The following is a 27037-nucleotide window of genomic DNA, read 5'->3' on the forward strand; positions in this document are numbered from 1 at the left end:
AAATTATTGCATTTAATCCTCTGTGTGCTGATGGTTTCCTCTGACTTTAGAACCAAAGCCCCTTGACAACAGGGATTATTTCATTTCTATTGGAGTCTAACAGTGTCAGCACCTGATGGATTCCCAGGCCACAAGGACCTTTACCCCTTGGAACTCAGGTTCCCAGGGTCTATACCATTCATTTAGCAACTGATCGTACACTGTCTTCTTACCTCTCCTTTACTGTACAGAATCATCTTCAACCTGTCCTTAGTTTATACCTGGTCTCTCCAACTACGTTGAATTTTATCAAGGGCAAGGAACATGTTTTAGACTCTTTTGTGTCCCCACACTCCCTAACAGATCTGGACATACATCAGGTTCTCACTAAATGATGTGCATACAAATCATTCATTCAAGAAACATGGTGCTATATCCATTAGGATATGTTATAATGATACAGACAAAATAGAAAGAATTTTATTATTATCGAAGGCAAAACCCCAAAGAATTCTTGAGAGCTATTCAGAGGAAGAAGTTTCCTCCTTTGAGAGGAATGTCAGTTCTATCACCCACCTGAATTACTGCATTAGCCTTTCTAACACATCCTAACACTTCCATTGTCTCCCCTTCTATTCTTTATACCTGTTGATCATTTCACTCTTCACATCAAAAACCTTACTAACTTCCTATTGCTTCATTTAAAAAGTTTCAAATAATTTAGTCTGGTTGTCAAGGTCTCCCACAATCTAGCAAGACTCTACCTTTTCAGCTTTATTACCTGTTACTTCTTTATCCATTACATTCCTACAAGACTGTACATGTCTCTGTCCTCCTGAACACATTTTGTGCTCATGCCTCCATCCATGCCTTTGTTCAGGCTGTTCTGAAATGCCTCTTCTCCCTCCAAAGGGTAGATTTTTAAAATTCTTTAAAGACCAACTCAAATGCCACTTCCTCCATGAAATCCTCCTTGATCCCCTGGTTAACTGATTTTTCCCCCTCAGACCTTACACAGCATGTTGTTTTGCAACTTTTGAATGTACCTGACATACAAGCACAAGCCTTCTGCATAATCTATAAGGCCTTTTTCGATTTAATACCAAATCCTATGTTCAGCCTTCCTCCCCAAGACCAGCTTCATGCTGAAGTTACTGAATTTTGTTTGGTTGGATCTTGTCAAGTTTTCATACTTGAGAACTCATATATACACTCATCATATGGTTTTGGAGCATAGCAGTCTGTGTTGGCTCTGACACTGTTAAGGTACTCTAGGATCTCTTTCAGTTCTAAGTCTTGCTGATTTTACCTTCTCAACATCTGTCACATATGCCCCCTTCTCGACACTCACCCAGCCACCATCAGGTGAGAGGTCAGGCAGACAGCCTGATAATTGGTCTCCATTCTTCAAATCTCTCCCTTCTCCACTGAGGAAGGGAAGGGTCTTTTGTTATCTAAACTTTGTATCTTGATAGCACTTAGTATACTGCACACAGTAGGTGGCCAATAAATGTCTGAGGCATGGTGCCAGAATACTTCTGAAGCTTGTCTTTTAGGCTGCCAGCGTCCAAGACCGGCCTAACAGATGTCAAGTTAAACAGAGCACACACTAGACAGCACAGAGCAGTAATCCAAAGGAAAAACAGAGCCAGAGTGGACAATGACCATGATTTGTTTGTTCTTTTAATTATGTACCAGATAGAAAAGGGGAAAAAATAGTGATTGTTTCTCTTCACCCCCAACACTTCTGTTTATCAAGGTGGAATGGGAGAGAAATTTGTTGACCATGAGTCTTGCTCCTGCCCTGGAGTAAGTTCCTTCTTGCCCTCTGCTCCATATCATTTTGGGGGCAAGAGCAAATAGCTTAGGCAGAAATACTTGTGCTTCTGCAGCCACAGTGGCAATGTAGCTGCCATCTTCTCCTCTCCGGACTATTGTTTCACTCAGCTCCTGCTCTGTCCCTGATTCACCAAAGGGCAGAGAGAGAAGTAAGAATATGGTAGCCTCAAGAGGCAACAGTAGGTAGTGTGCTCTGACAAATAAATAGAATGTGGGAGGCATATACCAATATGGCAGAAGGACAAACCCTTCTGCTCCTATTGCACAAATTGGCTCAGATTCCCCTACCCTTAGCAGTGGTCTATCTGCAAAAGAAACTTCTGAAACTTGAGCAAAGAACTCACTCTTGTTTTACAGGCTCATAGAAGGGAGGTTTTGTTGCGTAGTTTGTTCAGGGTCTTCTGACCATACATACCCCAATAGAGGCAGAGCAAGGGGGCAGCCTCTTGCTTTAAAAGAAGTGGGACCTGGCCATCCACAATCCACATAGGATGGCTCTACAATCACCTAGGGCTCACCACCCCAAGTTCAAAGGCCAAGAAGAATTCTCTTTCCCTCTGCACAAAATAAAATGGGAGTCAATGAGAGTCAGAGGTGCCACCACCTTGAATTACTCAAGGGTGACAATTTCTGGACCTAAAAAGCTTGATGCAATGATAATAAAGAGCAGAAACTTTTGCACTGTTTGTTTTCTCCTTGAAGAAGCAGCAGTTAAGTCCCCTTGAATAAAACTTGTCTGATTCTCCTCACCAGTGAAAATGGAAATGGGTAGGAATAAGTTGTTTAAGTAAACTTATAAACACCTACAGGTAAAGATGACAAGTCCCCCTAACCAACGGGAGAAAAACTGTCTGCAATCTCTCACCTTTGTTGGCTGGAAAAAAATTCTAGTGGGAGTTGGTGGGTGAAGACAAACATAAGTGGGCCAAAGTCAAGGACTGCAGGCTATATGGAACAATAGGTCAAACACAGGACATCATAGATTGTGGCACTATAAAGATGAGAAGACAGACAGGTCCATGACACCAGCTGGGAGCAAGCCTTTGGAGCATAACTTCCAGAAATTACTTCTGTCCTGTAGTAACTGGTAGTATCCAGCTAAATGGAGTAGTCTTTCTTCCCCATCCCATCAAATTCTGAGAGTTTTTCAATTAAATAACTATGTACAAACACACACGCCTGATATCTCCTTAATGTGGAAGTCCTGCGATAACATTAGAGAGTGGGTTCCAGCTGTCTTTTGGAGGATTCATGGCTTGGAAGCAAACCTGCAGAGGAGAGAGAAAGGTTGAACAATATAACAAGCTATACCTGAGTCTAAGATAGAGGAGAACCCAAAAACTGAACCCTAGTCTTTGGAGAACATGTGACACAGATGACTGACTTCCAACCCATTATACTTTTGATTACCTCAGTGCTTCTATATCCTAGGTAAGCTGAGAAAAGGACTGGCATCCACCAACTCAGCAGCCACAAGGCTAGCTAAGTGACAAAACCCCACCAGCTGCCCTTAATATATGTCCATACCTCCTTCTGATAGGGACAGTTTCTCCAGCTCAGCTTCAAGCTCAGCATCTGAAATGCTGGGATTAGGCACATTGGTGGAGAAGAATGGCTTGTGGGGTGTATCAGGCAGATCCAGAGGTTCTTTGGTGGTGTCCTGGAGGAGGATGTCCAGTTCCTTCTCCAGTTCCTCGCTGTCACTATCTGGGGAGAAAACAAGGCGAGAAGCACATAAATCCCTGTACAGGGAAAACAATCAAGACTCAATACTAATAGATAATTAAAAAACAATGACTAAGACTCTTAAGTTGGTAATACACTGTAGCTGAAGGTAGAATAGCTATTTTTTATGGAATTACTTGAGAAAAGGGGTACTCTCAAAAACAAAGTGGTAGGGCCTCTCTCCTAACCCTGGTGAGTATCCCTCATCTTTTATGCCATTTAAGGGGGTGCAGTTTCCCCAATGAGAAACAAAACCTTATATCCTCACATTCAAGGAGCTGGTTCAGATACAAAAGGTGCCTTAAATCAGAATGGGGGGGTAGGGGCATGAAGGGACATATCATTTCCTATGGCAGCTTCCATGTCAAAAGTGTTGGGTACAGGAGGAGCTAAAACCCTGTCTGCTGCCACATGTGGGGAAAATGTGGCCAGATAAAGAAGGAGAATTCCTCTTAAGGTGTGGGAACATCTTTTTCACAACTCACCTAAGCCATTTATCCCCACCCCAGCCAGAGTCTGAGAAACTTCATCCTGGGTATCACAGAGCTGTAAGAGAAATAAGTGAGATCCTGAGCCACAGTGTTTCTAAACAGTATAAAATGTGGAGAGGGCAAAGGAAATGGCAACTACTCAGAAATAGAAACAGAAAATCCAAGTAGAACTCTAGTAACCAAATAACAAGGTCAAATAAGCTTCTGCACAAAAGTTTAAACAGATGAAGGAGGTTTTCTCCACTTAGATTGCCCACACAGAGTAAAATCTGACAGCCTAGTGTGAGGACAACACATCCAGTATCTTCCTATCATCTTTGTTCCCAATCCATCCTCTACCTCTTGGATCTGGTCCACCAGACTCTCTGCTTTCTCCACTGTGATGTCCTTCATGGAAAGTTTGAGGGCCCCTACACCAGCCTGATAAGCATTAAAAACCTAAAAGGAAAGTAGAAGTATTAGTACAGATGAAGACTATCTGCAAAAACAAACACTATTGTTTCTAGCTTCTTGAAATCTCTATATTCCCACACCAACTTGGCCTTTCAGAACTGCTAATCAGGAAAGACCAGAGACCTGCTACAAAGAAAGAACCTCGATCAAGCAGATACAGGATAGATAGGTAGCAAAGAGGAAGCACAAGGCTGGAAAAGCAGAATTAAAAATGAGTATTGCAGAAATGAAGGACATCCCTTGGACGTTCAGTACAGAAGTAAGAAAAAGGCAAGTAGTAACTATTAGCTCAACTAATTTTGTCATCCCTGGTGCAAGTGAATTACCATCTGATCTGTTTGGGAAGCATAGATCCGATCCAGAATGCCTTGTACTGTGTCCAGCTTGGCATGTAGTGCCTCAATACGCTTCTCTGTCCTCTGCTTAGACTTGAGATGCCTTAGCGCCTAGAACAACAAGGGGAAATGTGGTCAAGATCTTAGTCAAACCATAATCCATAATACTGGGGAGTGAAGTAAGAGAGCAGCAGCAGCCCTACAAGGAGAGTAAGACTTCCCAATTCCCTACACACATTCTCACTCCCAAGGTATGTAGTGGTGCTGAAGCCATCTTCATCTCTTGTTTCTGTCCCGGCTACTAAATGTGACAGTACAGAGTTGGCAGGGGGAAAAGAAGACACTCACCAGTTGCTTCTTTCCAGCTCGGCATGCTTGTCGGGCATCTTCTTTACATCTGTGAAACAGAAGGGCAGATTAAGGATATCTGATCTAGGGTAGGAAGAGGGGTTCTAGCACCAAGGAAGAGGCAGAACCCTAAGAAATCAAGAATAAGGAGAAAGTCAGTGAAGAGGGCAGCTAGATGGCACAGATGGATAGAGTTCTGGGCCTGGAGATGAGGAAGACCCATCTTCCTAAGTTTAAATTTGGCCTTACACACTTACTATAAGACTCTGAGTAAGTCACTTAACCTTGTTTGCCTCAGTTTCCTCATCTGTAAAATGAGCTGGAAAAGGAAATGGCAAACCACTCCAGTATCTTTGCCAAGAAAACCCCAAATGGGGCCACAAAGAAGCAGATACTACTGAAACAACTCAACAAGTCAAGCAGGAAAAAAAAAATGGCAAGGGATCTTGAGCCCAAATCCCATTCTACCTACTGATTAAAAGGAAAAATGAACCATCACACCAAGTCTTGTATTACAGCATAGCTCTAGAATGGAAGTATAGGATATCTTTGAACACTCGGCCCGGGTGAGGCAGGGCAAAGGTGCTTAAAAGACAAAGTCCTGACTTGGAAGTTGAAGTTGCTACAGGGAACTTCTCTCCCTCCAAATTAACTGTCACCAATCTACTTTTTTCATGCACTATCACAAATTGACTTATTGGCAATGAAACCAGGAATTCCCATCTCAGAGCTAACAACTACCAAGCACAAATACCATCCCAAGGTTCCCACTCAACACGGAAAATATTCCACTTACTTCAAGGGACCAAAAAAAGACTAAAGAAGAAAACAGAAAGAACAGATCTTAACAAATTAAGAAAACATTTTTAACCTCAGAAAGCCCAAAGAAGGTCATCCACAAGCTGATCAGTCTAAATGCCCGTTTCTAACCTTTCACTCCACCACCCTCAGCTAATTTCTCCTTAAGGATTTTATAGTCAAACCCATGTTTTTTGAACTTGATCTGTATAGACCACCAGGTCTGGCACCACTCATATCTAATGGCCCCTACTTTCTTTTTTTTTAATTTTTTAAAATTTTAAACAAATATTAAAACTTAAATATATAATAAGAAAAGAAAAAAAACATTATAAAAATTAAAATTAAAAAATCAAAACTAAAATTAAAAAAGAAAATTAAATTAAAAATTAAAAAAGAAAAAATGTCATGTATATAGTAGAACACAGGAAAGGATTCAGAATATTTAGCAATAACTCATCATTTCAAGAAAGCCTATATATTAAATACTGTGCATTATGTTGAAAGCTGTTCATCTTTTCTTTGCTTCCTCGTAGGTTTTCTTTCGTTCTCTGCTGTATACTTTTTACTTTGGTTTTTTTTTGTTTGTTTGTTTGCTTTTTGGAGGGGGGAAGGAAGGACAGTTGGGATTAAGTGACTTGCCCAAGGTCACATGGGTTAAGTGTTAAGTGTCTGAGGCCAGATTTGAACTCAGGTCCTCCTGACTCCAGGGCTGGTGCTCTGTTCAGTGTGCCACCTAACCACCCCATACTTTGCTCTTTTTACCCCTTTCCTCCCCCCTACTCACCACCCCAAGGCTATAACTGAACTTTACTTTATTCTTTTTTTTCCCCTTCCCCCTCCCCCAGAAGGCTACAAATAATTTTGGACATATTTCTCTATAGCTATAGATATATACATACATATACACATATATACACACATATACTTTCCCAAACAAATTCTACTCCTGATCTTTGTTTTTATGTTTGTGCATATCTACTTTCCTATCCCTCCTGCCTCCTCTCCTTTACTTCTACCCACTACCTTGCCCTATTACGTGCCTACTCCCCTCCAAGATCTCTCTCCTATCCTCCCACTACCATAAATCTAAACATCCTTCTATCCCTTTTACCTATTCCTTCACCCTCCTCTCTAAAGATAACTCCCTTGTCCTCTCCCAGGGCCTTCCCTAAGCCCCTACTGTTTTATTGCTTCTGAATTTAGAAGACTTTTATACTCTTCTAAATATATATATATGCATTATTCCCTTTTAAACCCCCCATTTTCTTGGACCCTGAACTCATTTTTTATTCTACATTTTGGCCTGCAACTAAACACTGAAATAAATCACTATATGCCTTTTTGAGTGCTGTTTTTACTAGCCCACTGCGTCCTTCATTCCCCACCTTACAGAATTCAGAAAACCAAGATTCAAGTCCCACCACCATTGGGCATATATATCCCTTCCTGTCTCTGGTTGAGTCTTCTCCCCTCAGTAAAATGGATAGAATCCCACTTCCTAAGACTATGCCTATAGCTACTCAGCAAAGCAAAAAGGCTGATGGTATCACTTCACCAGGCGTAACCCCATATATCTACAAAAAAAGAGAGTGGGAAAGAAAGGGACCTAAAAAGAAAACATCCTGGCCCTAAGTGCTCTGGAGAGCTGTGAGGACTAGTTGGAGCAGGAAGGGCTCACTTAAAGCCTTGGGGGAAGAAGTTACCTCTCTGCTTCCTGGGAAAGGGACTCCACCTTCCGTGAGAGCAGTCGTTCACTTTGCATCAACTGGTACACCCCCACATCTACATCATTTACCGGGGAGACCTTGGCATGGAGCCCTCTGGCAAATTTCACAATCTGTAAGAGAAGAACAAATTACTCCTACTCTGAAAAAAAACTCATACAGAAAAACTGATGGCAAGATTACTAGATATTTAATAGGTATTTACAGAAATTCCATTATTCAATACCTTCTCACCACTCTGCTCTAAAACAGTGACTCTCTTCTCTTTCTGCAGCTGGAGCAACACCAAATAGAAGGTTCGCTCATCTGGGCAGGAACTAGCACAGAGGGTGCTCAATTCTGACAGGGCCACCACAGGATGAGAGGAGATTGGAGAGTTCTGATACAGACGATAGACATCCTCTGCTTTTTCCTGTAGAAGAAAGGAGCTTGTATTCAGTGTCTGGGTACAGAGACCAAAGAGTTCTGACCTTTCTTTTGTAAAGCTAGACCCATAAATGTCCAGATAAGGCCAATTTCTTCACTTAATGTAGGATTTTTTCTCAAAATATTTGCTTTTAAAAAAATTTGGAAGAAAATTTAACTAAAATGTCTATAGGGAGGCAGCCTAATCTAATAAATCAATACCAGGCTTCCAAGTCAGTCCAATTTGACTATGTACTGAGAACCCATTATATGCCTATCTTCTACTTATCACTGACTTCAAACAAGTCTTTTGCCTCCACTATAGCAATGTTTCCCCTATTGGTAAAATGTAGCAATTTAATATGGTGCGCTGGAATTAGGACACCTGAATGTTAATTCTGGCTCTGCCACTAATAAGCTATGTGACCTTGGTTAATTCACACCTCTCTGCATCTAGTTTACATTGTACAGAATCAGGGCATTGAACCAAATCATCCTCAAAGTCCCTGTCTGGTCAAAACAATGCTATGAAAATAGAAATAATAAACCTTGCCCCATTCCTTTCAACCAAAGGATTTTACAAGCAAGTTAATTACTAGGGCTAAAAACTTCAATTTTTCTGTAATATAGAAGAAATTAAATTTTAAAGTTTTTACACAAACAAAACCAATGCAACCAAGATTAGAAGGAAAGAAACTGGAGAAAAAAATTTACATCAAGTTTCTCTGATAGAGGACCCATTTCTCATATACATAGAAAACTGAGTCAAATTTATAAAAACATAAGTCACTCCTCAGCTGATAAATGGTCAAAGGATATAAACAAGCAGTTTTCAAAAGAAGAAATCAAAGTTATCTCTAGTTACGTAAGAAAATGCTCTAAATCACTACTGATTAAAGAATTGCAAATTAAAATAATTCTGAGGTACCACCTCACACCTATCAGATTGGCTAATATGACAGAAAAGAAAAACAACAAATGTTGGAGGGCATGTAGAAAAATTGGGACACTAATGAACTCTTTGATGGACCTGTGAACTGATCCTACCATTTTGGAGAACAATTAAGAACTATGTCCTGAGGGTTATAAAACTGTGCATATCCTTTGACCCAGAAATACCACTACTAGGTTTGCATCCCAAAGAGATCAAAGAAAAAGGAATAAGTCCTATATATGCAAAAATATTTATAGCAATTCTTTTTGCGGTGACAAAGAATTGGAAACTGAAGGTAACAGTTGAACAAGTTGTGATATATGATTGCAATGAAATACTATTGTGCTAAAAGAAATGATGAGCAGGATGGTTACAGAAAAATCTGGGAAGACTGATATGAACTGATGCAAACTGAAGTGAGCAGAAGCAGATCATTGTACATGGTAAGAACAATATTGTACAATGATCAACTTTGAATGACTTAGCTATTTATTCTCAGCAATACAATGACACAAGACAATTCTGAAGAAGTTATGATGAAAGATGCTGTCTGCCTCCAGAGAAAGAACTGTTAGGGTCTAGATACAGATAAAAGCCTACTTCTTTTACTTTATTTGTTTTTCTTTTTTTGGTCTGTGTTCTCTTTTGCAACATGGCTGATATGGAAATGTTTTGCAGGACTGCACATGTATAATCTATGTCAAAGTACTTTCTCAAGTAAGGAGAAAGAAATTTAGAACTCAAAAATCACAAAAAATGAATACTAAAAATTATTAAATAAGAACATTCTTTAAAGTAAATTTTCTTCAAAGGTAGAAGAAAAGTAAATGAAATGATACTGTATGATTTGGGGAAATAGAAATATAACTCCTAAGAAATCATGCCATCTTTTTTCCCCTGGACAGAATGACTTTCTTGATTGTCAGATAACCTAGGTATGAATTTTGTCAGTAAATCTCAGACCACAAGAATTTCCTAAAGCTTAGTTCATTTTTTGTTCCTTTTAAAACCCAGAAAACAAATCTGTGCATTACTTGATTTAGTCCTGAGACAAGGGGTTTTTCTTAAAGCAGAGAAGAATGTTGTAACAAGTAACAAACATTGTAACACTCTATAAGAGAAACCACTACTTCTCCCTTACCCCTAGATATTATGTGGCAGACTGGAAGTACACAAAAAAAATTAACCAAGTAATTAACTCTGTCTCTGCATCAATAATGGTGAAGTCCTTCCTTTAAAAAAAGGAAAACTCATTCCTGACCTGTTTGTACCCAAATGCACCTACCTTAAGCAGCTCCACAGCCACCAGCACCTCTTCAGCAGGGACCTTGTTGTCCCCCAGCACATTAGAAAGAGTCCATTTGAGAGGCTTCAACAGGAAGACACCTACTCCCCATGAAATCCAGCTACTGTCCACACTGGCCATGAAATCTGACTCCCGTTGTAGCTCCCCTCGGCTCCAGGAACAGAAGGAAAAAGTCATGTCAATCAGGGTACACTAAATGGTTTCAGTCAGCGTCCCCAAACAATAGCCATCAACCAGTCAAAAACAGAGACAAGAGAAGCTATCCATGGACCACCATGCTGTAGTCTCTTTTTATGTGCCAAACAAAAAGAATCAAGTATTTATTGAGAATCTACTAAATGAAAAGTACTGTGAGGAATAAAATGATAAATAAGACATAGTCATGGAGTCCAGGTTGTCTAAGGCAGCACTATCAAATTTAAACAAAAATGGATCCCTGTGGGCCCCATACTGACTTCACTGCATGTTAACATTATCGACATTGTATCATGTTCTTATTTATTTTGTTGAGTATTTCCCAATTACAGTTTAATCTAATTAGGGCTTGCACCTGAGTTTTGCAGACTGTGCATCTGACACCTCTGGTCAGAGGCCATTCCACAGTACTTACTCTAGAGTGAGCTACTATAGACAGTGAAGCAGTGAAGAGCATTCGAAAACTAACCACTGAAGATGGGACAACGGCTTAAAGGAAAGACCAGCAGTTGATTGCCTGACCCTATTGCACTGGCTAAATGAAATCATGAAATTGACTAACAGTGGCTTTTCCAACGACTGTCTCAATAGCTCTCCATTACAGTCATGATCTAAAGCACACTCCACAACAGAACAGGGGGGAAAAGGTACAAAAAGACTTATCAAGTCCCATTAGTGACAATCTGGAATATGGGGAGCGAACACAAAAAGGGAAGACTTCCAACTGCCAAAGAACAGGATGTCCACCCCATCAAGTTTTTCCTTGGAAGTGCATCATAGTGTCCTTGACTTCAGACATTTTCCTCCACACACAAGCCTCTTAAGTACTGTCTCCTCAGCACACACAAATGACTGATGCCACTTCCCAGATCATAAAACATCTCAACAAAGGGATTGTTAGGATTTGACAAGTATGCTCTGGATCTGGGAACCAGTCTCCAAGTTTAGGAACTAAACTAGCTTTTCATTTCTATGGGGAAAAAAATGAAAGAAAAAGATAGCATGTATGAGTAGAACACTGGATCTCAAGTTAGTGTTAAACCCAAATGAGATTCATGATCTGTCTTCTAGAAAGTCAAACCCAAAGGAGAAGAAAATAATCAGGCTCCTCCCTCATCCCTGTCCTTTCCCTTTCCTCTTCAGCTTCAAACAGGGAATGAAGCCAAACTCAATCAGCAGCAGATGTACTGGTGGTTAACAAACCCAGACTCTCCAGGTGGGTCCCCATTAATGCCCTGATCAAATGGTACTACCTGGTACTAGAGACATCTTGTCATATTAAGAAAGTAAAACATGAATACATATGAAGCCTTTTCTGTAGCTTGGTGAAGACTAAATAGAAACTATTGGGTGCCAGGGTGGCCAGTGTTCTGGCTGTCTACATTGGTTTATGTTTGACTTGACATGATCAAGACATATAACCACAGATTTAAAAGTGGAAGAGGTCTTGGGAGACCACTGAGTCCAAAACCCCCTCACTTTAACAGATGAAGAATCTGATGGTCAGGCAGGTTAATCGACTTATCCAAGATCACACAGGTTCTAAGGCAGGATTTGAACCCAGGTCTTCCTGATTCGAAATCCAGAGCTCTATACATTATACCATGTTACCTCCTAAGCTAGGAGGAATATATACATTATTTTTTATTCCTTTAAGAGGACACCTACATTCCTCTCCCTAAGGGTGTTGTCTCCCAGGACTAGGACCAAAGTTATGATGCCTCAATCTAAATCCCCTTAGTTCAACAGTTCTCCTATCTACTCCCATTGCCACTACTTCAGTTCTGACCCTTTTATAATTCACCTCAATTACTGCAAGAGACTCTTAACCAATCCTCCTTCCCCAGGGTCTCCAACTAATGAATTCCTACTGCTCCATGACTACAGTCTTCCAAAATTAACTCTCCTCTTATCTGGTCTCATAGCACTTTACACTCCTCTTATGCAATATAGCTTAACCTTTGATAGGTTACTAGATTGTGAGTTACCTGACAGCAGAGCCCAGGTTCCATTTATCTTTTCATTTCCTCTAGTGTTTATTTAGTACAGTGCCCTGAAAAAATAGGCACTAAATAAATGTTTCAATTCCATTTGTACCATCGAGGAAACCCTCTACTCCAGGAGATTTCAAATTTTGAGGCCTCAAGCAAAATTCTAAAAGGAAATACCTTAAATAATCATACTAAGCCTACTGGGGAAGGATGGAGGTTGCAAAGGTGTTTTCCTAATCCCTGAAGCCCAAGATTCCTCTCATTTGCCTCTCTCATGCCATTCTTTCTCCAAAAAGCCCTAACCAATTCTGTTGAACAAACACTTATTAAAATCTACTGTGTGCAGTGCAAGGGAAGAGATATGAAGTTCATGTAAACTACATAATATGTATCTTCTCTTATGAAGTTTACAGTCTGGTGAAATATGACATAATTGGTCAACAAATACTTATTAAGCAAGTAAGTGCCAGGCACTCTGCTACATGCTGGAGATACAAAGAAAGGTAAAATTGGACCTCCTGCCCTCAAACTCCCATTTTAATGGTGGAGACAATATGAAAGTAACTAGGCCCATACAAAATTACAGACGGGGAAAGCACCGGGAGTCAGAGAGTTTTCCAGGGAAAGGGTTCAGAGGGAAGTCTTGAAGGCAGCAAAGAAGTCTTGAGGTGTGAAGGTGAGGAGAGCGAGCATTCCCAGGGCAAAGGTATAGAGGTGGGAAATGTGTTATGTGCATATAATGAAGTATATATAAATGTATATAATAAAGAATAATGATTTCCTTGATTGTCAGATAACCTAGGTATGAATTTTGTCAGTAAGTGCACTGAGGTTGGGGGGGGCAGGGGAAGGTGGAGTCAGGGAAGGTCTCCTCGAAGAGGTGGGTCTTAAATGACAGCAGCAATTCAAGAAGACCCTTCTTTCCCCACCACAGACACCCTAAGTTGGAATGTATGGCACAGTCGGATTTAGAATCAGAAGGCCTGGATTCAAATCCAGCTCTGCCATCCTCTCTGAGCCTCAGTTTCCTCATCTGTAAAATTGGAAGGGTGACACTAACCGGCTCCTCAGTGTCCCTCCCCTTCAGCCCAGAGGGGGAGGGGAGTGTCGCCCTGTCCCCGCCCCCATCTCGGGAAGGCCCCGCCCCCGCCCCACCCCTCACCGGAGCAGGTCCTGGAGCACCGTGGCCAACCCGAGCGGGACGCTCCCCTTGCGCTGGAAGGCCTCCTGAAGGTCGCGCAGGCGCAGACGCACCGCCCCCTGGCGGCGACTGTGGCTCAGCACCAGAGGAGCCCAGAAGCCCATCTTGCTATCCCAGTCGGTGCTGTTCACCTCCCGACTCCTCTTGAAGGCGGAGAACAGGAAGGACATCCGTTCTTCATCTTCCTCCCATTCGGGGGGCAGCAGCCCCGCCGGGTCCCCCCCGGCTGGGGCCTCGGACTCCTGCCCCGGGGACCACATCGGAACCCCTGCCCCGCCGAGGCTCCGGACACAGCCCTGGCCCTGGTCCCCTTCCGCCCTAGTCCCCTCCCGGCTTCCGTTCTTCCACCGCCGCCTCCTCTTCCGTCATCGCCGTCGCCACCGCCCCGGATGAAATAAGTCCCACACGACCTCACTGCGCATAAACCAAACCCGCCTTTTTTCACCTAGTCTCGGAAACCTACAGGGCGCCTGCGCCACCCCCTTATGGCCTTTGTGGAGGAAAAAAATCCCTAATGCATGCGCGGTTGAGGAGTATCTCGAGGCATTGTTGTAACCATAGAGTCTTTCGAAGAGCAATAGAGTGGCACACCGTTACATCACCTATCCACACACACACACATTCCTTCCAGCGAGTGAAACTGGGCAAGCCCACGAAAAGATCCCCACAACAACTCCTCCCGGATATCTTGATTCCCTTGCAAGTCTCCCGACCTATGCCCTTTCGGTCTAGGCTTAATTCCCGTTGGATTCCCGCGTCTTCCCGCCCCGATGACGTCACAGGGGCCTTCTCAGTAGGCCTGCGCGCCAGGCGCTTGCACCTGCTGACAGCGGGGCTCGCATCGTGACGCATTACGACGTGGGCGTGGCTCCCGCTTCCACCCTGGAGCGCAGACGGCATCCAGCTGTGCACTACGCGACTAGAACGAGCTCCTGTCCCTCCTTTCTCCCAGGGAGAATGTGTGCTTCTTGAGGGCAGGGCACGGCTCGTGCCTCGCCCATAACACGATCTTTGATAGCTAATGTTGTCGCGGGTATCTCTGCTAGAAGTCCGACATCCTGAGGAACTGGCACTTTGTTTCTATTTTTTTGAGTTACGGTTCCATTCCTCAGTTGGGTTGGTGGTCGAAGGATATAAAGTAGCCGTTTCTAGAAATCAATCCACAAGCATTTATTAAACCTAAACATGTTGCAAGCAAGTGTGCCAAGCGAACAGCTCTGGGTGCTGAGGAAGCTTACGTTCTAAAGGGGTTTCTCCAATGGCGTCCGACTCTAGGTGACCACATTTGGGGTTTTCTCGGCAGAGATGAGGGAGTGGTTTGCCATTTCCTTCTCCAGCTAATTTTACAGCTGGGGAAACTGAGACAAACAGGTTAAGTGACTTGCCCAGGGTCACACAGCCTCTAAGTTTCCGAGGTCATGTCTGAACTCGCATCTTCCTGACTCCAGACCAAAACTCTATTCACTGTGCTACCTAGATTCCCATCTACAGGACGAAAGGGACATTAATGAGCAAATACAAGACACATTCGGAGTAGATACATAGTAACTAGAAGAGAATGCACTAGTAACTGGGGGGGGCGGGGAGGTGTGGGGGAGAACAGGAAAACAAATTAGCAACGGTCACAGGAAATATGGTTCAAATTCTAAAAATATAAGGAATGCAAATTAAAGCACCTGACTTCACATTGGCAAAGATGGTTTGAAAATTAGAAAATTGAGTGTTGGCTATGGTGTGGAGAACCGGCACACTGATAGCACTGGTGAAGATGTAAATTGAGCACTTTTTGGAAAGCAATTAACAACCCGGCCTAAAAAAAACCCAACTAAATACCCTTTGACTTAACGATCTCTACTACTAGAACTATACTCTAGGGGTAGTAACCAAAAAAAAAAAAAAAAAAATAAAGTGAAGATGTATACTTAGAAAAATATTCATAATAGCAAAAAATTAGAAACAACTTGTGCCCAGTAATTGGGGAATTGTATGGTATATGGTATATGAATTGCATGGAATGTGATATTATTGTGCCTTTAGAAATGACAAGTATGAATGCTACAATGAAATACAGAAAGACAAATTGAGGTAGAGTGAATTAATAAGAATCAGAATAACTATGTCATTGACAATGACTATAAATAACATTAGCAACAAAATCTGGAAAATACACAGAAGAGCTTAGAATAGTACATGGAAAATAAACAGGCCATTTTTGTCACTATCTTGCTAACACTAAACATTGCTAACATTAAAAAAAACTGAAAAATAACAGAAATTGTAAGAATTATGTCGTCTCCTCTGAACTCACCACTTACCATCAACTGCCTGCTGGGTGTCTCATGGACATCTCATACTCAATATGTCCAAAAAGGAACTCATCTCTCACTCCTACACCTGCCTCTTGTCCAGACTTTTTAAATGAGGATACCATCATTTTCAGTCACCCAATTTAGCAACCTCTCCCTTACCATGACCTCCCCAAATTCATTCTGTAGCCAAGTCTTATTGGTTCTGTCCAGGGTTGTGCTGGTAAAGATTCAGCAAGAAACTCTCCCCGAAAAAAGTATTTACGAAACACTTTTAAGTCTAACCTAAATTAACATTTTCTCCATCACTTTTTAAAAGTCTGGACAATCAAAAACAAACCGAATACTAATTTATGGCATTTGCTAATTTCCAAGGTATCAGTGCTCATTCTGAAATTTTAATAAATAGTTCTATTGAGAGGTCCTTTCAAACTGGCTCCAGCTTAAGTCCTGACCCTACCCCTCAGACATCTCTCCAGTCTGTTCCCTTCTCACCACTCACACAACTGCTTACATAGTTCAGACCTTCATTACCTCTCACCTAGACTGCAATAATTTACTAATTGGATTAACTGGTTCTAGTCTTATCACTCTCCAATCCATCTTCTCCACACAGTTGCTACTGTGGGGAAAAGATATTGCAAGTCAGAGAGGGGGTTTTGGACAGTACCCTCCTTCCTATATTCTGTGATGTAGCCAACTAGGCCTCCTTCTGTTCTTCACACAGGACACTTCATTTCCCATCAGTGCCTAACATGTCTAATAGACCCCCTCTGTTCCTTTAAGAGGAACCCCAGGTAATATTTTCACATGAAACCTTTCCTAATCCTCACCCCAATTCCTAGTACCCTCCCTATCAAACTATCTTGTATTGAACCTATTGTTCAATAGTTTTTCAGTCATGTCTGACTTTGTGACCCCATTTGGGTTTTTCTTGGCAAAGATACCATTGTGGTTTGTTATTTCCTTCTCCTGCTCATTTTACAGATAAAGAACTGAAGGTAAACAGCATTAAGTGATTTGCCCAGGGTCAAACAGCTAGTAAGGCTGCATTTGAACTCAGATCTTCCCAAATCCAACCTAGTGTTCTATCCACTGTGCCACCTGTATTTTATATATTTGTATCTATTAACTTTATCTTTATGCTCTATACTTTTTGATACTGGGAATTTCTCTCATTGAAATATAAACTCATTGCAACCAGGGATAATTTCATTCTTTGTAATATTTCCAGTGCTTTGCACAGTACCTAACTTAATAAATACTGCTTATTAATAATAGTTTATAATAACTGCCTAGGATCTCTGGAGTTCTGTTCTAACTGCTTCCTGGTATAGAATAGAGAGAGAGTACTAATAACTATTGACTAATTATAGTCATAAATTAGAATAAGTTTTCCCACATTAACAATCTTATAAATAGCAGTGAGGTCCTACAATATTATTAGTACATATGAATTACTTCTACTACATACTACATTAACACATATATTACCAGAAATATGGGTTCAGTGAAATTAAACAAAACAGTTATTAGGCATCTAGTTGTTTTTTTAAAGGTACTTTGGGCTAATTTTAAAACCAAACTAGCATTTAGAAAATTATAGAATATTGTGTTCCAATTTCAAATTCCCCACTTAGAATGAGCTTTTAGATTTTTTCCTTACAGGTTGTAGACCCCTTATATGTGTATATGTACATGCCTATACAATTATAGAAATGTTATACATAGATGTCTATGTCTATATATGTGTATAGAGAGAGACAGAGACAGAAAGACAGATAAAAACAAAGTAATCAGGAATTGTGGTTAGGTCATCTCATCAAAGTGAAGAGCCTGACCCTTAACAAGTATATCCAAGGAACATACTCCATGGGATCATTCCCACTATGTTTTCCCACCAGTTAAATATTTGTTGTCTCCAACAAATCAGCTGGGATGCTTTGGCACATAATCCCAATTTTGAATAGTTTGACTCTGAGTAGGCTCAAGCATTGTCTTCTTCAGTATTTCCCTCAGTACCTAAAGAATCTCACAAAACTCATATGGCAGATTAATTAATGGCCTCCTAAATGCCAAACAAAAACTCTTTAAGATAGACCATTCAGAACAATTCCTAGACAATCCCAAAATCAGGGTTTTTTCTGCAAAGGCCAAGGCCTGCCATTAGGCAATGTATTCATGGATTGTCACCTGCCTGTTGCTTCTAAAGGGAATGTTCCAACCCTAAATACTTAGAAAAGACAAAAATGAAAATAAAAATAAAGTAAACAACAAAAGTAAAAATGTCAAATAGTAAAGGAAAGAAAATAAGCTTCCCCTCTCAGAGGGGAAGTCTAGTTTCAAATGAACTTTCCTTCAGCAAGGATTAGGGACCTGGATTCAACTTGAAAACAGCCTCCTCAAACTAAGGTAAGAAACTAAACTATCCTAGGTAAAACAAACAAATAAACAAAAACCCTGTTCCCACAGGTACCTGAAGTACATCCCGTGTATTTGTCCACTGGATTCTTTGCAAATGCAAAAGATAAAATCTCTCCAGGGATCTCTGCAATACATGGAGCCAAATTTCCCTTGCAAAATCATAGTGCATTCCAAATGGACATCCAAATGGATCCCACAATAGGACAGTCTCCTTTGACAACTGAGAGGCACTGTGTTGTTTTTTCACTATTGTTGACCTGATTAGCAAGAAGGAAAATTTCAGGAGCATCTTCCACTATAATACCTTACCTGATACCTTATTAATGAGGGCTCCATAGTACTTGGAACTGAGCTATATACTGAAGCAATACCAGATACCATTAAACAGTTCTCAGTTAAACAATTTAATAATATAAACAAGATTTTCAAGTTTTATTTTTGAACTGCTTTATCTGTTGTGTAAAACTTTAGAAGATCTCATATATAATTAATGTTATTTTCAAATTTTCCATTATAATACTAATCTATTAATTAAATCTTATCATTTAAAGAATTGCAATTGATCAAAAATTTCTCCAGACCAAAAAAAAAGTACTTATAGTTATAAGTCAAAAGAACTGTGGTTTAAAAAAAGAATTCTCTCCAATTCAGATTATTTTACTAGGATTATAGGCCTAGATGAGAACTTAGAGATAATTTACATTATCTTTGCCACACCTAATTAATCTTTAATCAGTAACATTTTGAAGTATTAGAAATGTTCTTTGAAGAAATAGGGGAGTATAGGTATGGGCTAAATGATCCGTACACAGTGTCTGAGTTGGTGTGTTTATTAGTTTTGTAGATCTGATTTCTTTTCCTATTTTTTATTAAATATAACAAATTATATCTCACTGAAAGTGGAAAGGGGAAGATACATGTTCAGAAATTAAAATTATATAAATATAAAAGATATCACAAATTTAAAATGGGGCAGGAGAGTTTTTTTTAAGTTCAGTTATTGTGTAATCAAAGTTTCATTAAATTTGGTATGTAAGCATTCACAAGACTGCCAATTAGAGAAAGGAAAAAGGAAAAGGAAACAAATTATTAGGACTGAGTAAAAACATTCCCCTGGGAAGAAAGTTCACTACTTAAGTTTAAGGTCTTTTCCTTTTGGTCTGGCTCTTGGAAAAGGTTTGAAAATAAAGACAACTGCTTCAGGCAGTGTTGAATCATCTTGGGGAATGTTGACCTTTGTCCTATGTTCTCTAAGGTTTCAAAAAAATTGCTTCTGCTCTTCATGGTTAAGGAGTTCAGGGACTAAGAAGCTTCCAGACAACTTTCTCTCCCTCTGAAAACCTTACCAGCAGTCTTACTGTGGTGAACCAAGAATAGGCCAATGGCCAAGGAAATTCTGGGAGCAAACCCTTTTAAAAAATTTGTCAAATATTTCCAAATTACATTTTTTTAAATTAACATTCTTTTTTTAAAAATTGATTTCAAAATTCTCTCCCTTCATCCCACCTTTCCCCTGCCCCTTAAAAAAGCAGGCGATAAGATATCAATAATACCTGTGAAGTCATAAGAAACATATTTCCATATTAGTCATGTGAGTAAACCCTTTTTGGCAACAGGAGGAAGCCCAGAGCCAACTGAATGTACAGCTGGTAATAAGATAACTAACACTCCCTTCAGTCACAAAGCTAATTTAAGGTACCTAGGCACCCACAGAATTGTTAGATCTGGAAGGATCATCTAGTAGAGCCTATTTATTTTATGGAGGCAAGAAACTGAGGAACAGAGGGGAGAAATGACAGAGCAAGGGATTTTGAATTTTGGAGGCTAACTCTAGGAATTTTTCCACTAGGCTTTGTTTTTTTCCCAAGGTAGCTATGCAGTTTACAGGCCTAACCTATAGGACTAGATAATATTATTGCCCAGAGAGGCAGGTACAAAAGCTTCCCAGGGTGAATAGTGGAATACTAGTAGAGAAGTGACTGTATTCATCCTGATACCATATTCTCTGGGGAAGCAATTGCCTCAGAAAAAGATCAGTTATCTCACTTAACTCCCCATTCCAGCTCAAGCTATGGGATGTCCCTTCTCCACAATTCATTCTCAGAACTATCTGATTCTCTAGGACTACATTCATAGTTTAATGATTGCTAAGGTTTCTAGGGTAAAGGAGAAGAGGCAAATGAGATTACCATAAGGATTTTTGTGATAGTTGCCTCCAAAACTTCACTCTGTTATTGCTGTTCCAGTGACATTTATCTTCTGCTACTTTCGAGTCAGTTGGAGCCTGTGGGTTAGGGCTTGATAAGGGTTGGGGTTCAGAGGAGAAAAGACTGGGAGCCCTGCCTGTGTGGGAAAGAACAGTCTTAAAGGAGGCTGTGAAAAGTCAAAGCCATTCTGGAGTTCAAGCTTTACATGGAAAAGAAGATTCCCAAAGACAATGTGAATGCAAACATCCAGGTGAGAGTCTTGTCCAGCTTTGAACATAATCAGGCTTTAACCAAGAAGTCCAGTGCATAAGCAGGAATAAAGAACTATGAACCAGGCAGAGACTTCTACTCTCTTGTCCCAGTAGGGATTTCTACTCAAATCCACACTGGAGGAAGTCTGTAGAATAAATTAATAGGTGATGCCTTTCAATATACAATTTAGTGTTTTCATCTTCTTTACTTTCTCTTTTAAAATTTCAGTAAAAAATATGCAACCCTGGGAGTTCCGTATTATTAATGAGTAATAATTTGTTTTGTGAGAGTTTTTATTTAGAGAATTCTTCCTTTGGGTATGAGTTGGACCAGATGACCTTGAAGCATCTTAATGAGAACTTCCCCACTAAATCCCAGGCTGGGGAGCTGAGCGGTAGATTAAGAACCTCTGGGGCACCAAATCCTTGTTTGTGATTTCTTTTTTAAATTAAAATTATGTTGTTCTATTGCTTTCAAATTTTACCCTTTAAAGAACAGGCTTATTGGGAAAACTTAGATGAATTAAAACAAAGTGAAGTAAATAGACCCAGGTAAACAATATACACAATGATTACAACAATGTAAATTGAGACAATAGAAACCATGTCACTCCCTTTCTCAAGAAGCTTTAGTGGTCTTTAGGATAAAACAAAATCTCTTCTGTTTAAAGCCCTTCACATCTGGTTCCAGCCTGACTACATATTACTCCAGACTTCTAGGCTGATCACACAATACTTTTCCTCAGACAACCTCAGGTTTAGTCAGGCTATTGACTGCTGTCCTCATACACTCAGTACTCTGGTTTTAATATAATGTGCTTCTAGAAGTGTGTGATGACACACAACGATGGATTGTAGCTCTCTACTTCAGAGCATGAACAGGCATAACTCTTTCCAATTCATAAACTACATAGTGAAGAAATGGACTTTTGAATGAGTGATGAGTCAGAGTTGGGTGTGTATTCAAACAGTGCTAACTAGCCACAGTAAGCCTCAGTATGTCTCTGTTTCCTCTATGGATGCTTTGGAGTAAAGAGGCAAGGATTCTTGCAAGCCTCTAGGTAAAGACAGAAGACTAGTGCCAACTGCGCCGTCTCCCCATCCAGATGGACATGTGACTTGTGAATGGGCTTCCTATTGCTTCTGTCCTTGCTATGTCTATTTTTTCCTGATGCTGGGCCATTGCCAATCATCTTGACTCTTGTCATGCCACTGGGCTCCAGTGACTCTGGAGGAAGGAGTGGGGCTGATGACTGTGAAGCTCTGCCTCACTTAAATCTAGCTCATGCAATTCAGGACACTGCCCTCCTGATGTCATTGATCCTCTTCAAGAACAAAGGATGAACAACAATTCTTTCCTGCATTACTTAAAGAAATATCAGAGGTCTGGAAATTGACAGTACAGACAGGTGAGCCCAGTCTACCAGCACAGCCCAAAGGAGTAAGAAGTGCTTAGGACAGGTTTGACCCTGCAGTCAAGATGCCAAGTCCTTCACCAATGCTACATTTGGAAGTAAATTTGGTGGGTCATATGTTTTACATTAACTGCTTCAAGTCTGAGCCCACCTGCCATGGGAAAACTGTTGCACTGGTGTACTGTTGGTGAAGTTGTGAATTTGTCCAGCCATTCTAGAAACTAAACGAGAACTAAAGCCACAAAGTTTCCCTGTTGCGCATATCCTTTGACCCAGATATACCACTATTAGGCCTATATGCTGAAGAAACCAAAGAGGAAAAAGAGTGACATATACAAAAATATTTATAGCAGCTCTTTTTGTGATAGCCAAAAATTTGGAACTAAGAGAATGTTCTTCTACTGGGGAATAGTTAAACATTGTGTTATATAAATGTAATAGAATATTATTGTGCCATAAGAAATGATAAAATGGTCACTTTCAGAGGAAATGTGGAAGATCCCAAGGAAATAATACAGAGAGAAGTGAATAGAACTGCAAGAAAAGCTACATAATAATAACATAATAGGGAAAAGGAAAAAAGCCTTTGAAAGGCTTTAGAACACTGTTCAATGCAATGATAATCTGTAAGTCCAAAAGAATGAAGATAAAACATGCCACTCAACTCATGTCAGAGAGGTAATGAACTTAAATACAGGAAGAGACATGAATTTTTAGACATGGCCAATGTGGGTATTTGTTTTGCGAAACTATGCCCATATGTGTTGAGTGCTTTACCTTTCAGGATTTTTTTCCTGAATTTTTTATCCTCTATGTCACTTGCTGTCTCTGGAGGGTACCAATACCACATGCTGACCATTGGTTATCAGTCACTCTGGAAAATGGTTATTCCATGTCCTACCATATTGGACCATGTTTCTATTCATACATTTGTTAAGTGATATATTTTATTCCACATTTCTTCCCAAATTCCTTGTTTGTAATGTGTTAATCTGCTAATGCCTCTCTGCTATACCTGAGTGATAACTTAATTTCAATTCTTTAGAAATTGTAGTATTCCATGACTCATAGTCAACATTGATATAATATTGACCTTTTAAAAAATGGCATTTGTTTCAAACACACACAAAAAGTGCTCACTGAAGATAGGAATAGTAAAAATGAAAAGGTTTAATTGAAGCAGGCCTGAATTAAAGGAAAAAAGTTTTTTGTTTTTTTAATTTGGGCCTGCTCTTCCCAGAGACCAAAGGTGATATAGGGGAGAGTATATCCCTAGTTAAGAATTAAATATTTTGGACTTTTGATTCTTGCCATGTTTTTTTCTTGCCATGTAAAGATCCCTTTTAAAAATCTAATTGGGGTGGCTAGGTGGTGAAGTGAATAGAGCACCTGCTCTGGAGTCAGGAGGACCTGAGTTCAAATCCGACCTCAGATTCTTAACACTTACTAGCCATGTGACCTTGGGCAAGTCACTTAACCCCAATTGCCCTGCCCTCCCCCCTCCAATAAAAAAGTAAAAAGAAAAAGAAAAACATCTAATTGATATTGCAAAATTAAATGATACTGGGGACTAACTGATTTTGAGGTAAAAGCACAAGAATAAGAGTTCAAGTCAATAACATTAAAGAAGAACCCTACTGTCCTTCAGAGTATTCCTAGTTCCCAGAAGGGGAGATGTAGTTACCATTGTTCTGGGGGAACGAACATTTCAGTGTAAATAGTAATTGGGGAAAGGACCCTTAGAACTTACATAGGACCCTTAGAACTTACACACTTTTATACAAATTTTTATCAGAATAGCATAAATAAAAACAGATCGATACCAATACATCCAGTGTTCATACTTCTAGTCTGAGTTCCTTTCAGTTTCAGTTTCTTGCATCAATTCCCCAAAGTGGCAGGCAAGTTTAAGGTCTGGAAATTCAGCTAAGAACAGTCAAAGTTTTCTCACCAGACTTTAAAAAAAATTTCACAAACACTATCATAAACCAACTTTTGTTGGTCTTTCCCAAAGGTGGCATAGGTTGAGCAAGCAAGGCAACACTAGATATGGTCTCACTTGCAAGTGATCTTGATTCTGTTTCTTAACTGGCAGTTCATCTCAGGTGTGTGCATTTAGTTTAATCACTGTCTCCTCCATACTTAGCAAATCTAATGGGAGAGGGTTCCCTGAGCCTCAAAATCTAAGCTCTCTGGTTATCACAATCCCTCTGGAGCAACTGTTGAAAAGAAAATCTGAAGCAGACACAAAAAATGAAATATTTCCCTATTTAGTCCCCACTACATTAAAACTCAATCTATTCTAAAACCATTCACCTTTACTGTTTTCTGTTAGGTGTATGGCCTGAGTGAGCAGTGGTGCCACATCTGTACAGTAGCTCTCATTCCCGCCCTATCTGCCTGACAAGGCAGCTTCTGTCCAGATGATTAGGAATTTGAATAAGGTTATATGCCCAGTCCTTTCAAGCATGCACAAGATGTACAGATGATATCCCCAAATGGACTTTAGACCTTGTGCAGACATTCTCTAAATGGTTCTGGGACTTTTGATTGACTTCTGAGCTGGTACTGGGGTGCATTCAAAAAAGCCAAAGCAAGCCCCTTCCTCTTGACTCCATGGCTTTGTTTAATTAAGAAATACTAAGCTCCAAGGAGGGGAGACTCTGACTGACATACTGTATCAGAGGGAAAATACTAGTTAGAACAAAGATTTTGATTGAAGACTACTATTACTAGCTCTGCAGTGCCAGAGGTCTGTCATCTCATTCATGAAGATACACACTTCAGGGTGGACAAGGGAGGCAAGGCAATTGGACTACAGAGAGGCAGCGTGATATGGCAGACAGAGGACAAATTCTGAAGTCAAAGGACCTGGGTTCAAATCCTACCTCTGACATAACCTGTGTAATCCTAGGCAAGTCACTTAATCTCTCTAAACCTCACTTTCATCACGTGTAAAATGGTGGCCTCTGAGGTCCCTTTCAGCCCTAGAGTCATGTGATTTAATATACACATATGGGATGTAAACACAATGATTTGTCTTATATAAACTTCTCTATTTGATATTTAAAGTCCTACTCAAATTAGCTCCAGCCTACCTTTCCTACTGTGTTCTGTATCATTTCCCTTCATGTACTCTCCCACTCAGTCAAACTGGACTTCTTACTATTCTATATGCAGGAAAAGTAGCTTATCTCCTGTCTTTGTTTTTACATTGCCTATATCCCCTGTGCCTAGAATGCACTCCCTCTTTGCCTCTGCCTCTTAGAATTCTTTCTTTCCTTCAAATCTCACTCTTTATGATGAATCTTTTCTGATCTCTTTAGCTACTAATGCTTTTTCCCTGTAATATTTTTAAAATCATGAATTTATTTGGTATATATTGATGCAGGTAAATGCTTCCTCCCTGGATAGAATAAAAGTTCCTAGAGATCATGGAGTTTTTCAGTTTTCTCTTTGTACACTTGGTGCCTATCACATAAAAGGCACTTAATTAATTTTTGTTGATTGATTGATTGATTTTGCTCTCATCATACTCTGATTGGTAATAGTGCATGGTGAAAAAAGCCCTGGCTCTGGAGTAAGAGGGCCTGGGTTCAAATATCAACTCTGACACTCACTGCCTTGGGCACATTGCTTAACCTCTCAGCCTAAGTTGTTTGGAAATCATCAGGAGCAGTCAATGCATAGACACATAGACTCTAAGCATTGGAAGGGACTTCACAGGTCTATTAATCTAAGATGTATCTTAAAAAATACAATACATACAAAATCCTGAACAAGTCTGTCCTCAGCTCAAAGAAATTAAATAACCCTTTAAATATTTCTGTCACACCCACTAGCACATTACGTAGAAATACTTGAAGGGGGAATTCCAAACTGATTCATAAAGGCAAAATGTAACATGTGGGTAGAAAATGCTTATTTATTTAAATATGATTCAGGAATTCATTCCTTCAATAAACATTTATTGAGGCCTACTATTGTAAGACAATGAATATATTAAGCACTATAGTGATATAACAAATGAGGCAGATTTTATCTATCTCGTTGTAATGCAAGTGCCACAAATGAATTGCTTTGAGGCATGAATCAGGTCAATGCTTTACATTCAAACCAGGAAATAGATGTCTGCTAATGTTTGTATGCTAATGTAATAAATGATCATTAACAAAACTATTATCATTACCGTTATTGTCACCTATTTTCAGGGTCCTCCATGATCTGTTGCTTTGAGGTATGGACATGAACCCAGATTCTTGAAAGTATAACATAGAAACACAAATGCCAGAAAGGCTATGAGCACGGTCCCAGCAGTAGACTATGTTTACTGTCCAAGGGCCAGCCTAGCTAAGTATAGAACAGTTCTTTACCAACAGCTTGACCAATAGTTAATAATTTCTGTAACGGGGGTGACAAGCCCAGTTCTTTCAAGTATGCACGGGCAATATAATTTCCACATGGATTTTAAAGCATGTGCAAACATTCTCTAAATGGTTCTGGGACTTTTGATTGTCTGCTGAGCTGGAACTGGAGTGTATTAAAAAAAATCCAAAGCAAGCCTCTTATCATTTCCTCCATGGCTGCATTTCATTGAGAAAAATGTGCTAGATGCCTCTTAAGAGAGAGAGGCCTCAGTGTGTGTGTGTGTGTGTGTGTGTGTGTGTGTGTGTGTGTGTGTGTGTGTGTGTGTGTGTGTGTGTGTGT

General features: G+C 40.1%; 1 protein-coding gene across 1 annotated transcript; it reads right to left on the minus strand.

Moving 5' to 3' along the window:
- Window positions 1–1646: 1646 nt before the first annotated feature.
- Window positions 1647–14804, minus strand: CHMP7 (charged multivesicular body protein 7). The gene is given in 12 exon segments (XM_069075663.1): window positions 1647–3086; window positions 3346–3525; window positions 4029–4089; window positions 4374–4472; window positions 4814–4933; window positions 5171–5219; window positions 7675–7808; window positions 7922–8107; window positions 10320–10491; window positions 13689–13920; window positions 13923–14235; window positions 14238–14804. Coding segments are annotated over 12 exon segments (1989 nt in total). The 5' UTR covers window positions 14628–14804; the 3' UTR covers window positions 1647–3033.
- Window positions 14805–27037: the final 12233 nt, after the last annotated feature.

This window comes from Petaurus breviceps, unplaced genomic scaffold (genome assembly GCF_028583685.1).
Source record: "Petaurus breviceps papuanus isolate PSGF00001 unplaced genomic scaffold, PetGlider_PUasm1.0 90919, whole genome shotgun sequence".
NCBI classification, from domain to species: Eukaryota; Metazoa; Chordata; class Mammalia; order Diprotodontia; family Petauridae; genus Petaurus; species Petaurus breviceps.